The sequence below is a fragment of the Candoia aspera genome, chromosome 2 (genome assembly GCF_035149785.1).
Source record: "Candoia aspera isolate rCanAsp1 chromosome 2, rCanAsp1.hap2, whole genome shotgun sequence".
In the NCBI taxonomy this organism is placed as follows: Eukaryota; Metazoa; Chordata; class Lepidosauria; order Squamata; family Boidae; genus Candoia; species Candoia aspera.
In genome coordinates this window covers 7201720-7220370 of record NC_086154.1, presented here as the reverse complement: position 1 = coordinate 7220370, position 18651 = coordinate 7201720, and the positions used below count along the sequence as shown (strand labels likewise).

At 45.6% G+C, this 18651-nt stretch overlaps 1 protein-coding gene across 1 annotated transcript; it reads right to left on the bottom strand.

Moving 5' to 3' along the window:
• Positions 1-239: 239 nt before the first annotated feature.
• LOC134489784 (vomeronasal type-2 receptor 26-like) lies at positions 240-11849 on the bottom strand. Its single transcript, XM_063292650.1, has 6 exons — positions 11816-11849; positions 9790-9863; positions 5539-5778; positions 2923-3080; positions 1905-2014; positions 240-1216 (listed from the first exon to the last, which is right to left on the bottom strand). The coding sequence occupies exons 1-6, from the start codon at positions 11847-11849 to the stop codon at positions 315-317; spliced, it is 1518 nt and encodes a 505-aa protein (XP_063148720.1). The 3' UTR covers positions 240-314.
• Positions 11850-18651: the final 6802 nt, after the last annotated feature.

The following is an 18651-nucleotide window of genomic DNA, read 5'->3' as shown; positions in this document are numbered from 1 at the left end:
GGATTATCTTTCATGTAGTCTCCTCTCTGGATGTTCCAATGTCCTTTATCAACCCCACTGTGCAAATTTCCAGAGATGTATCCTGTTGGGGGTAAACTTAATAAAATAAAATTGTATCTTAACTGGATGGATAAGAGTTGAAATGAGCTACTTGATCAGCACAAGGGAAGTTAAAGTGCTGTCCATGCTACAGATGCAGCCATGGATGGTTGGTCCTTGAACAGAAGAGAGGTGCCCAAAGGTATCATTTGGGAGATACAAAGAGGTGTCAGATGTCTCTCCTTGAAAAAAGGATGAATAAGAATCATTTTTATCTATTTTACTTTTATGATTAGCTGCTCCTTTGTATTCAGATCTGGTCTTAGTAAAATGATGTAGCACTTGGGGAGGAAGATGCAGCCCAGCAGGCCAGCACTGGAGGCCAAGATGGAGAAGACCTGCAGGGCCACCATGTATTTCCCCTTGGTGCTCAGGTAGGTGGGCACAAAGGAGACCCAGATGCTGCAGAAGACCAGCATGCTGAAGGTGATCAGCTTGGCTTCATTGAAGGTCCCAGGCAGATTCCTGGCCAGGAAAGCCACCGTAAAGCAGGCAACAGCCAGGAAGCCCATGTAGCCAAGAGCAACATAAAACATGGCATCAGAGCCTTCATTACATTGTAGGATGATCTCTCCAGGCTGGGTGTGCATATCAGAGTCAGGGAAGGGTGGAGAATTCCATAGCCAGAAAGTACATATGACAGCTTGGACACTGGAACAAGAAAGAATGATGGAGTTGGCCAAGCTCTTCCCCAGCCATCGCCTCATTCTGTTTCCTGGCTTTGTAGCCAAGAAGGCCAGCACCACCATGATTGTTTTGGCCAAGACACAAGAGACAGCGACAGAGAAGATGATGCTGAAGGCTGATTGTCGGAGAAGGCAAGTTGCTTTCCTTGGAGGACCAATGAAGAGGAAGGAGGTTAAGAAGGAAAGAAGGAGGGAGAGGAGGAGAATATAGGATAGGTCACGGTTATTGGCCTTGACTATTGGAGTTTCTAGATGTTTAATGAAGATGGCTAATACCACACAGGTAGTGAAGGACAAGAATAGGATAAAGAAAACCAGAATGATCCCCAACTTTTCTTCATAGGACAGGAAAGTGATGACCTTGAGGATACATTGGGTTTGTTCCTGATTTGGATACTGATCTTCTGGACACTTGGTGCATTTTTCTGCATCTGAAAAAAACAGAATATATCCTTTACTGCTTACCCTTGTTTGGCTTAGAGCTGATACCCTCAAAATAGTAGAAAAAGCAAAAAATATAGAAATGGTTTAGGCAAGAGTGAATAATTCTCCTTATGGGACAATAACAGTTGAATGAAAGGTGGGTGATATCCCTGAGCAGAGCTCCTGCTTGCATTAGGGGACATTCCAGGATTTTCTTTGCACAGTTGAAGTAGCAGAAATGGGTGGTTCTAAAGTCACAAAACAAACAAACAAACAAACAAATAAACAAGCAGACAAAATCTTTGCCAGCTATAAGGGTGATTCAGAAAAAAATGAAGTCTAGTTTCGGTGTTTACTAGATGGCAAGTCAATTGGACCCAAATTGTCCAAACTGGGTGAAAACAATGTTGGTTAAATATTGGTAAAAGAAGCTCCTCCAGGATGGAACTAAAAAAAATATGATCCCAAAATAGATAATTTGCCTAAATTGTCTTGTGTCATCTGATACTGACCCAAAAGCTGTCATCTCTTGCATCATTTGTAGCATAAGATCATGACCCACACAATGGATATGGAGGCAAACAACGTATTTACTGTACTTATTCTGAAAAAGCCAGGTTACAAAATGCCTTTCCAGAAGCCCTTCCATGGAAATCATCTGGGCAACTTGTCTTCCCAGGAGGTGTTTTCACCCACCTTCCTGAGTGGAGATGGTTCCTTCTGCACAGGGAAGGCAGAGGTAGCAGCAGATGGGTTCTCCTTCCTGAGCCCCCTTGGCCAATCCAGGTTGACAACTTTCCACACACCTGGAAGGAGGGAGAGGCTATTCAAAGAAAGAAGGAACAGCAAGAAAGAAACCTGTTTAGATTGATCTATGGAGAGAGAAAGAGAGCCACTTTGGTGCAGTGGTTAAGGCACCAGGCTAGCAACTGGGAGACCGTGAGTTCTAGTCCTGCCTTAGGCACAAAGCCAGCTGGGAGATCCTGGGCCAGTCGCTTTCTCACAGCTCTAGGAAGAACCACTTCTGAAACCTTGCCAAGAAAACTGCAGGGACTTGTCAGCTAGTTGCCAGGAACTAACATTGGCTTGAAAGCAGCTGCCTCCCCTCAAAAAAATGGAAAGAGTCAATCTCCTGCTTTGGGTTGAACCTGGATTACTTTGGAGCCACTTACAAATTGAGAGGGTGGGACGTACTCGTTTTGATTCCAGGACTGAGTAGCAGCTTGAGAGCCTCAATAACCCCTCTCAACTCTTGGATTTTCTGATTCAAATTTGAAACCTCTAATGGACCTTAAACCCTCATCAGTGACATGAATACTGCTTCTCTGTCTCTCTCCCTTCATTCACTTTCTTGCCTTTGGTGTTCCTCAGTGCCAATTTTAGAGTTCAAGTTCTTTAGGAGCTAAGTCCATTTGGGAACCTGCTGGTGCTTTGCTGATGAAACAACACTTTAAGGGCCAAAGGTAATCTGCTTTTAAATAGCGTATTTCTTCCGCACAGTTACTAGAAGAGCTGGGGAAAATGTCCTCTCTCTTGAAGCTCAACAGTTCAGTGAAATCACCAGGCACTCAAAGGCACAGAGAGTTCATTACAGAATTTGAAAGCTTTGGAGTCCGTGAAGTGGAAAAAAAACATTTTCCCTACCTTCTTGAGCCATTTGAGTTTTGCAAAACCACCCTGATCAAGAGTGAACTTGAGGTCTGGGGCTCCCTGCCTTTCTAGATCCCCCAGTTTCACTCTGACGATGGACTTGTTGGGGAACATAATCCAACTCATGACGTCAAAGTCAGCTGCTGGCTCTCTGCTTTCATCCAAATATACCCCATCCATGGAAACGTTGTGAAACTGAGGGCTTTGCAGGAATGGATGGAGCTAGAAGGGAAGAGAAGAGAAAACTGCAGGATGCAGAGGAACAATCTGACAAGTTGCCCCTTTCATCCACTGTGCCCTTATGGTGCAGAATTCATTCTAACATGAGTAGCTGTGAGTGTCTTTTTAGCATTTCTACTGGCCTTCTTCCATTACTGACTGTTTTTATGCTCTTTCTTTTGGGTTTAGAAGTTTGGGTTGACTTGGTTTAAGCTTAGAAGTTAAGCAGAATTGGGCCTGATTAGGAATTGAAAATAAGATGATCGGAAATGATATTCCCAGAGAAACCTTTCCTGACAGCCAACAAGAAACCTGCAGGAACATCCCCTTGAAGTCAATCAATCACGTTGATTACAGCCCTAAGGCCAGCCACAATAAAACTATACATAGCATAACAATAACAATCTTACATTAATACATATATGTACGTAAAAGCAAAAGCAATCAATATACTATGATCCAAAATTCATTTAAAATAAAAATCCAAAATGAATTAAAATAAAATACTATGTTAAAAATTTCAAATCTAAGTGATGGTGTGGCATATTTTGCAGAGGGTAGCACAAAACTGGGCAACCTGGGAGGATATTTTCAGGTCCTTATCTGAAAGAAGTAGCATTAGGTAGAAGTCACTCTCCCTACCTGGAAATTTCTTCAGTAATGGATATATAAAGCTCTGTCTAGAGTCCTTATAGAGGGAGCAATAGAATAGCATATGGCTTAGGGCTTCTATTGAACCGTCTCCACACGGACATAGCCGAAGGTGCATGGGAGTACCCATAAAACGTCCGAAAAGGACTGCTGAGGGCAATGCGTCCAGCCTGGCTAAAGTAAAAGCTTTACTCCTTGAAGTCACCAGGAGTCAAACTCAATTCAAAGGGACTTGACTTCTCGACTTTCTTAGAGGTGTGGAAATCGTTGTAAACCAACCAGAGTCCCCCCTTTGGGGGGAGATGGGCGGTGATAAAATGTGATAAAATTAATTAATTAATTAATTAAAGCCTTTACACATGTGCAAACCTGTGCTCTGAGAAAAATGGACTTAATCTCAAGACCGGCTACTGTGTGTGATGCATTTGGAACATCATTAAAAGGATCAGGGAGACACTGATTCCATCACTACGTTTGGATCCCACCACTGGGGTCCGTTAGTTCTACTAAGCTTGCAGACAGTAGAACCATTCCAAGGAGTTCTTCACCTCATCACATTTCATCTCCCTGTTGCGTTTTTAGCATGATCAAAATAAACTAATTCCAATTGTCCATGATATGGAGCTACAGATCTGATTCTCATGTAGAGGAGATGTAAAGTAGAGAATACCTGCCAAGGCTGAAGCATTTGAGCTTCCACTTGGTAGCTCCTGTTCCTCACTCTTGTGGTGGGCCTGGAGGAATATGCCGTGTTTATGGCATGCGCCACAGCCCAGAGGCTGCTGTAAATGTGATAACCATCAAGAGACAGGATTTGTTCATGCTCTTTTGGAGAAGGGATCCTCAAATCTTCTTTTTCACGGCACCTTGTCCATCCTTTCACAGACCCAGCTGGCTTTGAGTATAAACAATGAAACCCTTCATCTACAAAGCTCAGAATGGAAGAGTAAAGGAGAGGAAAGTTGTCATCTATTGCCCACTTATGCCTGTGGATAAGAAAGGATAAAAAACCATAGAGGGAGGGGATATACTGTAGAGACTTTAACTCCAGAGTAAAATCCCACAAAGCGGTGGTGATCCAGACTTTGTCAACTTTGGGCTCTATAAACATTTGCATCATTACTTGAAGGAAGAATATTTGTCCTAGGAAGGAACTTGCCTCCATGTAACAAACCAAAGCATTGACTTTTCTCCATTTGTTCAACTGGCCAAGAATCTTCTCAAAGTCCTTGAAAGAAAAGGCAGTTCCTAATGAAAAAGCAACACAAATGCCCTTCTTTGTCAGCATAGGAGTCAATGTTCTTGTGAATCTCTCTCCATTCTCAGTGGTCGGAGCAATGAGTCCTATCAATGTCCACCTAAAATGCAAGAGAAGTTTGACAATCCCTGGATATTGGGAACCTTGCCTGGGGAGCACTCCGTAGAAAAAAGGGAAACGTTTTTTATCACTCAGAACTTGTGAAGCAAAAGCATAACTGATCTGAAAAGAAAAGAACAAACTTTGGGTCAAACCAAAGGAACTACCCTCTCACACAACTTGTCTTCCTGCAGGATCTGCTCATACCCAGCACATCTTCTTGATGGACTTTGACTGTAGGATTTTTCCCTCAAACATTCCCAGCATTGGCTCCTAACCTCAACTGGGGTCTTGATGAAGAGGAAAGTGGCCGCTTTCACCATTTCCATCCTTCCCCTTTGCCTGCCATTTTTAGATGGAAACCACCCTTGAATTTTTTAGAGAAAACCATGAGTGGAATAGAGCTGAGAAGCTGCCATGCACAAACACACACAGATGCACATGGAGACACACCTGAGGGATTTTGTAGTGGCTCAGTATGGCTGAAATCTGGATGGAAATGTCAACTTCACCCCCTTCAAGGACAGCCAGTATATTTTTCTGCTTCCCACAGTTATAGTTTGGAACATTGGCCTCCCCAGTTGAGAGCAGGTCTAGCAAGGCATCTGATGTTACTTTTTCCTTGAAAAAATTGTCATTGATAGTGTAGCCCAGGGTGAGGTTGGGTAAGAGGCGGGGATCCTGGTTGATCTCCTGAATGGCAAAAAGGAAGGACAGAATTTTCCAGTATTGTTTGTATCCTTTCCTGTCAATAGATGCATATTATATCACCATCAAGAACATTATTATATTTTAAAATGCCCCTTGCCCTTCAGTGCTTAGCTAAAAATTTATTTATTTATTTATTATTCACATTTCTATCACTGCCCATCTCCCCCCAAAAGGGGGACTCTGGGTGGTTTACAATAAAATTCACCTTAACACCACAACATCATAAAATCACCAAGTCAACACCTACAATACCAACATAATAGATAAATATAAATACGGAATCCAAGTGGGAAATTTCCATTCGGCAGGGAGAACTCTACATCACCAGCCACCCCCAGGAAGATCTGTTGCCCTTCCCATCCCAAGTGAGGCAGCAGATCCAGGTCTTCAAACCCTTCTGGAAGGTTGGGAGTGAAGGGGCCTGCCTCACCTCGGGAGGTAGAATGTTCCACAAAATGTATTTGTTAAAGCGAATGCACAATTGCCATCTATTGTTGATTTTCGTGAATGTTTTCAACTCTTGATGATTTGCCTAATGATTCAAGTGATCTGGGGAAATGAGCAGATTCTGAAAATCTTGTCGCAGAGAAGGAGAAGGAGAAGGAGAAGGAGAAGGAGAAGGAGAAGGAGAAGGAGAAGGAGAAGGAGAAGGAGAAGGAGAAGGAGAAGGAGAAGGAGAAGGAGAAGACAATTGAAAGACATTGCTGTTTCACTTCAATTGTCTTACAAGCATATATAACCTAGAATTCCAATATATGCATGCCATAATATAAATAAATTAAATGGCCCTAACTATAAAACTCTCAAAATTATGTTGGACTTGGACACATGCAGCCCTTCCAGGGGTTATACAAAATAAAAGGAGCCATCAAAATTTTGTCTCCATGGTCACATTGGAACCGGAACATTTTTTTCTTCATTGTTTTTTTTCCAAGGAGGTGAAGAAATGCATTAGTGCTAAATGGGAAGGAAAGCAAGAAATGCTCAAAGTTTGCTGTAAATCAGAGAACATTCTTGTAACTTGGTTTATTCCTTTTTTCAAGGAGGTGAGGCAATGGGTCTTACTTGTGCTAAGTGAGAAGGAAAGAATTGCACAAATGTGTTGTGAGAACATTCTTGGGACTTCATTTGTTGTCTCTCCCTCTCCCTCTAGTGATTTGCTCCCCTATGAACATCAGTGACTCTTCCATTTGGAAATTCCTCCTGATGTTCCTAATGGCTCCTGTGAAATGTACATCCATTGGGTTCAGCCATGCTTTGGGACAACAGAGAAGACATCTGCTCCACCTCAAATGTCCCAGCAGGCATCATACTTTTCCTTCAGCTCCTCCACCCTCCTTCTCCTTTCAGCCATACTTTATTGCTCCTGTTTTCTAAGCTAATCTTACTGAACCATCTTAGGTGCTAGATATGGTGCAGGGGTGGCAGGTGGAGAATGGAAAAGCCATGCCTTGACCCTTCAGCCACAATCTCTGACTACTGATGTGATGGAGGTAGGATTTTCTTTTGCCAATTAAAATGATGGCAGGAAGATCTTGTGCCTTCCACCATCTCACTTCAGTATAAGCTTCATCAGCTACAATCTACAAAAAAATTCCCCAATGACATCCCCCAGAGATAATACAAGACAATCATTCATTCAAATGCCCTGAAAGGGGACAGGCCGTAGTAGTTAAAGAGAACTGCTGTTTTGGAAATTGGCAAGGAGTGGAGAGATCTTAATACCATCAAGCACCCGGTGACTTACTTGGAAATTTTAGCAGAGGGAAAGTTGTGGAAGCTGAATAGTGGATGCTCACTTTCTGTTGCAGAAATGACACCACTTAACAGATGACTTCCTGGCCTGTAATGATTCCGTGGGTCTAATTCATCCTTCCCCAAAGTCAGAGAGCATTTGGCTTTGAGCATCCCAGTGACTGCGTGGGGAATCAGAAGCCATAGTAACAGCATAAGAAGACATGCATTTCTGTGCATACCTGATTCATATGTTGGGCTTGATTTCCTGAACCCTAGAAGAATCCCTAAACACCTCCCAAAGTGCTCAGAACACTGATGCTTCAGTGGCTTTTATTAGCTTCATAACTGAAGGTGTCACATCAGTGGCCCATCTGTTGCCTGCCCAGATTCTCTCTGGTGTCTTATCTAGCCAGATGTTCTGATGCAAGATATTGCCTCCTGTTGCTCTTGACTCTCCGTGAAAGTCAATGGTTGGACAACTCCCTGGAGAGTGAACCAGCAGAAGAAACAGACAACCATCATCACCACCATCACAAAAGAACTATGCAGTTGGGAATTATAAGCAAAGCAAGCATCATCTCTGTCAGACTCTGAATCCCACTGAGCACAGTGAGAAAAATAAATGTCTCTGAAAAGCCATCAGTGCAGCTCTATAGTCTAATCTGGGTGTTAATTCCAACGGTGCCCCGAGTCCAAGTTCAGTCCCTGTGCTACAAAGAAAGAAGTCCATCCCTGATTGAATTCATCTGCCCTCATGATAGGACAACCGCACCAGTGCAGAATGGCACCTCTCTTGAAGTCCCTGCTGTGGTTACCCATAGTTTGGTTTCTGGGCTCAATGCAAAATATTCACTATTGTCTGCAGGATCTTAGACATTGTAGTGCTGGCTACGTGACGAACTGCCTTGCCAGGACTGAATCTGCTTGTTCAGTACAAACACCTTTAGAGTCTCTTCCTGCAACAAGTGTGTGTGGGATGGGCTTAGGGCTTAATGGCAGCTTGTGCAGTGGCCCCTCTGCTTTGGAATTCATGTCCTCAGAGGTCCCTCTGGTGTCCTTCCTCTTCGCATTTCATAAAGCAGTTCATACCAGTTTGTAATGGTTGCCTAATCCCAAATACTCAGTCTCACAAGCTCGGGCTTAAAGATAACTGATTTATTAAAGGAATAGCATGCAAATACAGAGAAAGCTGAGAATGAGCAAAAGCGTGCCAAATACAAACTTAAAAGCCTTGCTTCCAACCCAGTCCCGCCCCGAGCGCCCGTCAGCCACCACCCCCTCCCAGGTGCTAGCAACCGTTACACGCGCCTGGGAAAGTAACCTTGAACAGGATTGCAAACCCAAACATACATTCCAAAGTAACAAAACAAAGAACAGAGCATGAATGGAAAATACCAGCAAACGTGCAAGCTCAGTATACACGGATGAACGGTTTGACATGTGAAACGTTACGATGTTAACAGAACATTGAAACGGGGAACATGACACAGCTGGATCCTTCCTGCTTAAGCCCTGGTTTCTTGTTTATAGGTGTTGGGTCTTCATTTGGGGAGGGTTTGTTAGTTCCATGTAGTTGTATTCTCTGTTTTCTTTCCTGTTCATCTCCCAGAGTCACAGGGTTGGGGCAGGTTTCAAAAACTTCAAATGAAGAAATGAATGGTCCCTTCCAGTTTGAGGACACCTGTCAGAGTCAAGCCTGCCTCCGACTCGGAACATGAAACCCTTTCTGAGTCAGAAGAGGAAACAGAAACTTACTGGGCTGAAACTCAGTATTTTTATTCTGCCATGCAAAGTTTTGCACAGTAATCTTTTATCTGCTCCTACACCAAGGACGCTTTTTCTGTGAAAGGCTGGAGACGGTGCAGAGAGAGGGAAGAACGGGAGGCTCTTCCCCAGGAGGAGACGGATCAGATCCTGTCGATCGACAACTATTTCATTTCCAGCACCGTCTGGGCTGTGTCACGAGCCTTACATGCAGCCTCTTTAGCCAGACCCAAGCGGAACAAAGGTGGCAAGAACACTGGAACCCCACACTTGACGGCCTGGCAGGTATCTCTCCAGCCGTTGGGCATAAATTTTTCAGTGCTAAGAGCTGAACAGCTTTCAACTTGCTATTCAAATAAAATATTTTCATCTCTTCACTTTAAAAATATCCCTGCTCGAAACTGGGAAAACAAAACTCATGGATCAGCAGAGTCCAAGGTGCAGATTGGCCAGGATTCGGGGGAGGATTTGAATCCACCAATCAGTACGCACCAACAAGGAGCAGAAGAGCATGCGAAAGAGAAGGGAGCCCGATTGGCTGTGGAAGGGTCCACGCATGCCAAGGACTGGGATAAAAGGCAGACACGTGAAGAGCGAGCTGCCGGAGACAACTGATCCTCCAGGACTCCAGCTTCCATGGGAGAGTCCCGGCCTGCATCAGAGACAGCGTCTGTTGCCGAAGAGGAATCAGCGCCTTTGCTCCACTCTGAAGAGGACTTGAATATTCTGCTGCCATTGAGGATCCTTTGCTCACTGAGCCCAGCAGTCTCAGTTCTGCTTCCAGTCTTGAAACTCCACGACCTTCCAAGAGGCTTCCTGGCACCTGGAAACGCCAGTGCCACCATATGCCTCCGGTTCCATCCAGCCATGCGTCGTGTGTTCAGCCATGTTCAGGTATTTCACACCTATCTTGTTCTGGATCTGGATTCCAGCCCAGTCCGGGGCTTGCAGCTGAGTCTAGTCTTGTTCCGAGTTCCCAGCCTTGTTCCGAGTCTCCAGTCCAGAGAAGCCAGCCTAGTCTGGGGCTTCCAGCCAAGTCCAGCCTTGCTCTGAGTCTTGCTTCTCTTCTCCAGTCCTGGAAATCGAGTCGAGTCCAGCCATGTTTCCAGCCATGCAGTCTTGCTTGAGGTTCCAGTTGCCGGCTTCCAGTCCAGTGTGGGTCTTCAGCCCCATCCGGTGTACCAGCGCCAGAGTAATTCAAGTATTTTTCCGGTTTGAGACTGTGTAACATACGATGGGGTGAGGTCTGCTTCAGGCATAGCCTCCAGGGTACAAATCAGCGTGTCCCACGTTTCATTCAGTGAGGACAGGAGGATATATGATTTTGTGACAGGTGTAAATTCCATCCCTCTCTCCTGCAACTCAACAAACAGCTGCTGAATATAATGCAGGTGCTCAGGAAGGCTGTCTCCTTCTGCAAGGCAAGCTTTGTACAGCTTTTTCATCAGGGTAACTTTACTCCCTGCTGTTGCCTTTACATATAAGTCTCTCAAAGCGTCCCAAAGTTGCTTTGCAGACTGCATGCCTCGCACGTGGACTAGCTGATTGTCCTCAACTCCCAAGATAATGGTGGCTCTAGCCCGCTCATCCTGTCTCAGCCATTCAGCACTGGGATTTTGGGGGGTTTGCTCACCAATTGGCAGCCAAAGATTCTCTCTGCGAAGATACATCTCCATCTTCAGGGCCCAATTCAAATACTTGGTCTCTGATACACCTCCAGAGGCATCGCTGAGGGCTGGGAGGTAGCCATGGCTTCTTCCTTCTTTTGCAAGTCACCTCAGCTGGCTTCTTTGTCCTGCAGACCAGCAGTTGCTGGAAAATCTCCAGGCGGCTCCAAAGAAAATCTTCACAGGTCTTTGCTACCTGCCTTTAAATTGTGCATGAGGTGTGGAGCTGATCTCTCTATTCTCTCTGGGGTGTTACTGGGCTTACTGGGTTTACTGGGCTGCTTCCTGGGCCCATCACCAGTTGGCAGAGTGCTAGAAAGCATTTGGCCCAGGAGAGATCAGAAAAGTCACACACCAGGCATTTCTATAAAAATAAATTTATTTACAGAAAGCACAAACACATATTTACAGGCTTCTGCATTCTCACGGGCTCTCTGAGAGCTGCTTACTCTCTACATGCCTAAAGAGAAGGGATACTGAAACTAAACTAACTGCCCTTGCTTCAGGCTATTAACAACGATTACACCTGAAAAGAAGACAATTAAATTCAACCGACCAACATCATTTGTTACCATAGTAACCTTAATCTGTAGCAGAAAAAACAATATACCAATACGTCTGCCTTTGTTTCTGGCCATGCATCGTGTGTTCAGCCATGCTCAGGTATTTCACACCTATTTTGTTCTGGATCTGGATTCCAGCCCAGTCTGGGGCTCTCAGCCGAGTCCAGTCTTGTTCCGAGTTCCCAGCCTTGGTCCGAGTTCCAGCCTTGCTTCTAGTCTCCAGTCCTGCGAATCGAGTCGAGTCCAGCTGTGTTTCCAGTTGCTTGTCTTGTTTGAGGTCCCAGTTACCGGCCTCCAGTCCAATGTGGGTCTTCAGCCCCATCCGGTGTACCAGCGCCAGAGTAATTCAAGTATTGTTCCGGTTTGAGACCTGTGTCTCCAGTACCCTGCGTTCCAGTTCACCCAGTATCCCGGTTTCCAATTGACAGGTCCTGCCCCACTCTTCCATTGTGGCCCATTTGGGTATGACTGAATCCAGTTCTTCGTATTTCAAAGAACTGAATTATTGTAAATAGTTATTTAATAAAGAGTATTTTTGTATTCCTCTGCCTGGTTTCATAGTCTGAATGGACAACCCGCTCCTATTCCCTACCTGCATAGAAGGTCCAGTCAGATACTGTGGTCGATGGTATCAAAAGCTGCAGAGAGGTTTGAAAGGACCAAGAGAAACACTCAACCCCCATCCAGGTCCCTGCAAAGGTCATCCTGGAGGGTGAACAAAGCTCTCTTAGTCCCAAATCCAGATCTGGATCTAAGTGGAAAAGGATTCAGATTCTAGAGCCCAGCATTGCTTGCCAAGATGGGCGGTGAAGAAATGTGATAAATCAATAAATAAATGCTGCATGGTGGACCCACTGCCTCTGTCTCAACCACCTTCCTTCAAAAGGGGAAGTTGGAGACTGATAGCTAATAGGACCACCGGATCCAGAGAGGGCCTCTTCAGAAGGGGGCACAACACAGCCTCCTTCAGGGCTGCTGAGCGCAATCCCTCAGGCAGAAAGGCATTATCAATCTCATAGGCGGAGGTGGTTAACTTAAGTGCTCCTCACAAGGCTCCACCTGCACGTGGCAGGGGACAAAACAGACAGCCCCAATCCACTGCCTCAGAGGTCACAGGCCAAATGGAGTCCCACATAATATGGTGAGATGGTGCCTTAATTGCCATCAAAAAGTCTATGAGTAATCAGGACCTGGGTGAATCTGAGTGACTTTCTTGGCCAAGCACGGTGCAAATTGATCACAGCAGCCAGGCAATGACTAAAAGGGCATTTGTCATCTGAAACAAGGCCGTTGGACAACAGCCCACCAATGCAATAAGGAAGGAAAAGTGAGCCCGATTCACTCCCTTATCACCCTGGTGTAAGCCTGAACATCAGCATGTCCCCATGCCAGGTGGGATTCACTTCTTGCCCTTCCCCATCAATGTTCCAGGCAGCCAACCGGAAAGGATCCACTTGTGAGCAATGGAATCCAGTGCACTGCTTTCCTCCCATTTACCGGGCACTGAGCCGAACCACCTGCCAGAGAGTGTGGCTCCATTAGACGCCTGAGACAGACCTTCTGAATCCTTCCCGCTGCCCCTTGGAGATTGTGAGCAGTGCTCAGGTGCAAGTGGATCAGGGTGTGATCTGACCATAGCAATGGAGTGGCTGAAATCCTCTCCATCTTCAGATCAGGCCTCATCTACTCTGAGGCAAAGTTGAGGTTTAACATAGGGCCACCTCCATTACCTGAGACCAGCTTATGGTTGCCATGAAGGCCATGACCTTCCAGTCCTTGGATGGAGTGTGTGATAGTTTGATTCTCTCTCCATGCCTTTCTAACCTAGATATGAAGCCACCAGGGAAAGTCATGCATCTGCACAGGGTGTGAGATCATCAGTATGCGTCTGGCATGCAGTTGGACATCTCTACCCTGGGCTATACCAGTGATGCTGCAGAGCTGCTTGCTCAGTGCAGGCTGTGTTGTGCCCCCTTCTGAAGAGGCCATCTCTGGATCCGGTGGTCCTATTAGCTATCAGTCTGGGATTCTCCATCATGGCAGAGTCATTAGCAGCACAGCTGACTCAGGTGTGCAGCTCCGGTCAGAGGAAGCCACAGTGTGGTGGGAGAAGTGGCCAGGGAGCTGCACATCCTCCTTCAGGGCTGCTGAGCGCAATCCCTCAGGCAGAAAGGCATTATCAATCTCATAGGCGGAGCTGGTTAACTTAAGTGCTCCTCACAAGGCTCCACCTGCACGTGGCAGGGGACAAAACAGACAGCCCCAATCCACAAGTGAGTATGAACCTGAAAGGAGACTCATCAGCTGCCAGGTAGAAAATGGATCTCCAAGGTTGAGGTGGGACAGAAAGAGAGAAAAACTAGCAGTTCAATTGGACAATGCCTTGTAAGACCGTAGGGCTGGAAATTACGAAGTCAGTCAGAAATGGAGTGGTTGTAATGCAGTTCAGGAAGATGGACTTACTCGTTTACTTGGGTTGCAGGAGTTGTGTTGAAGCTTAATGGTTCAAAAACAGACCTGGTTGCAGAGACGACGCCAGCAATGGAAAGCTCTCCTGGTCTGTAATAATTCTGTGGGTCCATCTCATCCCTCTTCAGAGTCAGGAGGCATTTGGCTTTGAGCCTCCCGCAGACTCCCTGGGGCAAGAAGAGCAGCAGAAGCAGCAACATGAATTTGTTCCTGACAAAATGCCTCTTTTGAACAACAATCAAGAAGGAGAGGTGGGGAAAAAAGCAGATCCCTCTTCCAAGACAGAAGATTCGGTGGTTTTCTTAATCCAGGCAAAGTCCACCCAAGGCTTCACTTTTGAAGGGGAGAGAAGTCAGCACAGCCCCTACGTGTCCTAAAACACTCCCCAGGCTCTCTCTTCCTCCAGATCCATTTATGCGCCCGATACTCTCCAATGCCATGACATCAGCCAAGAGGGACTTAGTGTGTTATTGTGATAAAAACATGTTATTGACATGTTAGTGTCAAATCTGAAAATGTACAAGAAGGCTCTAGTGATTTTGCAGCAATACAGTAAATCACCGTGATTTGCCTAACTGTTGAGAGGAGAGACATCACCTCTCTGAACTCTGAATAGATCAACTGAGAGGTGCACGAGGGGAGAAGTCAGAGATGGGAACCCAACTTTGCAGCTGAGCCTGTGAGTGAGACTGGAGAACTTGGCCCTAAACCTCCCTAAGGAAAAGGGTGTAGGCAATCCAGTCTCAAGACAGGCTTTTACCGGAGTGTGGACAGTCGCACATCAGTATGGATTTGGTGGGTCTTGATCTGTGATGGACTTCGGATATATTATTCAAGTCAGCCCAGCATCTGCTGAGATGGGGGTTGCTCCTCTTTTGAACACAGCCAAAGATGGGGACCAAAGAAACAATTCCTGTTTCCTTGTCTATTTTGTGTTTTTTTGCAAAACTACAGAAAATGTCCTAAGAAAAATAACTTTTGTGTGATATTAGATTCATCAGCAATTTGGCTTCAGATTCTGTGACTTGGCTATTTCCAGGTTTTAACAAAGCAACCATTGGACAATACCTATATTAATGAATGACCTAAACTTGCCCATAGCCTGCTCCTTGAGATCAATCCAAATGCTTTCAAAAATCAACAAATGTAGAATAACACTTAGGATGTGATTGCTTCGTGTATTTTTCAGCACTGAAAGGGAACATCAGGCAGGGATCAATTGTTGCTCTACCCCTGGAAGCCTTCTTGTTTGGGATCTATAATGCTCTCCTCAATAGCCCATATGTTCAACTTAATATATACAGGAGGTACCATGCACCTAACTTGCTAATTATTAGAAGGTTATAAGGGCTATAGCTGACCAGATTGTTTCTATTGCCCTTTGCAGGGATACCCCCCAGTTATCCAGAATCCTGTCAGGCACAGGACAAGACACAGACGCTCATTCATAGGAAATTAGGTTCCGGGTTATTTTCGCATAGTGCATACCTAAAGAAAAGCTGAGAGTGGAGGGGGCGCAGCGGTACGGGGTTTAAATAGCCCGCGCCGGTCAGTGCTCCTTCCTCATTGGGTTATGCCATCCCCGAGCCCCGGATGTCTCGTTTGCTGGCGGGTGAGGGGTCGCGAGGCTTCTGCCGGTGCCCCGGGCATCTGCTTAATCGTCCTCCACCGGGCTTTCTGCCATTTTGGTTTTTGTGCCTGGAATTTTTCTGCCTTTGTTGTTGATGTTCATTTTAGTTTTAGCTGCCTCCTTATCCTCCTCCTCCTCCCAGTCTCCTTCTCCTTCTCCTTCTTCGCCAGGATTCATCAACATAGAAAACCCACTGCTTTCAGGAATCCACTCATTAGCTTGACTCTTGAGTGGGAGAGCTCATGGGGAAGCCTGGAAAAAGTTGGGTGGCTTTAATGAACAGCAGAGGGGTGTTGGGCTCATCTGTGGTTCAAAGCATTTCTTCCTAAATATTCTCCAAGCATGCAGGTTCTTCCTTCTATAGACCATCTGCCTGCAATATTGAATGGAATTGGGACTGCACAACTGCATTACCTGGTCCTGTTTCTAGACATCCCCAAGTGCATCTGCTATACCAATGTGAACGATATACAGGGGCATCTTAGATATGTAGATACTGAGTGCGCTCTGGGTAGAACGGAGTATACAAATCAAACTCATAAGCATATGTTGAATGTCTCCTTTCTTTAGAACAAGTCATTAAAGCAGTTGACCCAGATACAAGAAGCAAAAACTTAAGATGGAGTCCCATCTCAGTCTCTTCTATCTGTAGCTTAGTTGGTTGTAGAGTGGAAGAATAAATTTTCAGGATAAAAGTCTGCTGCAAAGTGTCCAGCGAAGAGCCATGAGAAGTACGGAAGTTAACTTGTGAGCTAAGGATCTGGTTCCTATGTCTGCAACTAGAAGAAGTCAGAAGTAAGAGAGATAGGATCCTCAGAGAAAGGTTAACCGAAGGAGAGATTGTGGAAATTGATGGTGGCTGCTGTTCCACAGTTAGATACAGAATTGGGGACCTGTAGAAGACAGGGGGTCTGACTGCAAGAGGAGAGAGACAGGAAAAGAAACTTAGAAGAGTTAATAAAAGTATGAAAAGCTGTGAGTCTGAGATGGACCAGAGACCCGCAAACACAGCCATGCCTGGGATGGGATGGAGTGGAGGAGGAGGGATTCACCCTGGAGCAATGGCTAGGAGAAAGAGGAAGTTGAAGGAGAACTAGAACAGGGCAGCCTAAGGAGATGAAGGGAACAAGAGGTTTAGATAAAAGATCTACTCCTGAGTAATGAGGAGGTCAAGGGAGAAACCAGCAGGCTTTTCTCCCTTTTCGACAGTGGCCAACTGGGATTCCACCCCCTTAAGTCCCACTGGTAGAGGGGCAGCTTGAGGTATGCCAACAGTCCAGGAGGATCAGTCAGCTCTCTTGGCCATTCAGGAGGGAAACAGGCTGGCAGCTTCACCAGTGAACAGCCAGTGAATTGCAGGAAGGATTCAGGATTGAAAAGCAGAGCAAAGGAGAATCAGACTGGATAGGCCAGACAGAGGAGATGCAAGAGGTGTCAAGCAGCCAGAAAAATTGCTGCATGAGATTCTTGCAGAGAGCATTGTGTTGGGGAGACTTTTTTGATTAAGTCTAATCCGTGCTTTGGAAATGCTCATTTAGCTGGAGAGGGTGAACAGCTAGCTCTGAGCAGCCCTGCCAGGACACAGGGAGAGTCATCCCATTGAGTTCTGTAGCTCAAGATTTTCAGCAGCCTCTGAAGGGCCTGAAGAACTCTAGGAACAGGCATCACCAAACAGAGGCCCACAACTAGGATCTGTGTTACCCGGGACAAACATGGATTCAGTGCCCATTTTGGCACTCCCCAGCGCTCCTTTTGGCACCCCTGCCAGTGCTGCTTGCCCCCCCCCCCCAGCTGCAGTGCTGACCAAACATACAAGACAAAACAAAGGCCTCTTGTCCAAATTTAGTCGGTGATTGCTCGTCTATCTACCATTCCTGGAGCAGCCCACCCAAGGTGAGCATTCCTAATCACAATGTTGCCAAAGTGACAAGACATGCAATGATGGAAACTCCATTCCTTCGTTCTTACCATCACATGAAACTACGGAAGGAGAGAAGATTGTATCACAGCACTAGGATGCATCCTTCATCACTTGCTCCTTCCTTCCATGCTGGCAGGAATGTGGGGCAGAGGCAAAGGGGCAGAATGACAAAACGTTTCTTGTGATATCACCATGCAAACCCCAGGACATTCCTTGATGTGCAAGTACAGAAGGCTGGGGGGTGTATGGTGACACCGTGAGACCCGTTTCATCTCTCCATCACTGTGGTTTGCAGTGCGCACTTACAGAAACAAGACCCAGAGTGGAATGTTCCAGCTCAGATCTTCCTTCTGGCAGAGGGGTGCAGATGGACTTCTCCACCTATGGAATCCTTGGTGCTCTCTGAGCCTTCGTGTTTTCTTGTGGACGTTTCATCGCCAGACTAGGCAACGTCTTCAGGCAGTGAAGAGGTTGCCTAACCTGCAATGAAACATCTGCAAGAAAACAACAAGGCTCAGAGAGCACCAAGGACTCCACAGTTCAACCCTAAGCTGCAAATATTTGCTTCAATTGGTACTTTTCCACCTGTTCGACCAGCCACAGAAACACAGTTAGTCTGCGAGATTGATCCTCTTGATGTCTAACGTTGAGCATCTCTGTCTGAGGTTATATAGCAAGGGAGAAGTTCGCTGGAGGCATCTGTTCTCTTTGACTCTTCCCAGGGAAAGGGGGATGTGCCAGCTGGATGCATGTATGTATATTTACTATTTGATTTATATACACTCAACTCCATACAGATGCATGGCAGCTTACAACAAAAGTAAAACACCCACAATGCAGCATTGTTTTTTACAAGACATATATTCAGAAAGAGTGGGAAATTAGGCTTTAGCACAATGAGACCATTTAGAGAAGAACCAGAGAAATAGTCTATTCCCCTAAAAATAATAATGATCTAAATCAGTGGGTGGGAATGATACTGCCAAGAAAATTTCATGAGGATCAGTTTCCTATTTCACTTTTAAGTATCAGTTGGTCCTTAGTATTCGGTTCCAGTCTCAGAGATGGGGAAGGTACAGAGTGAACATGACATCATGACTTTGA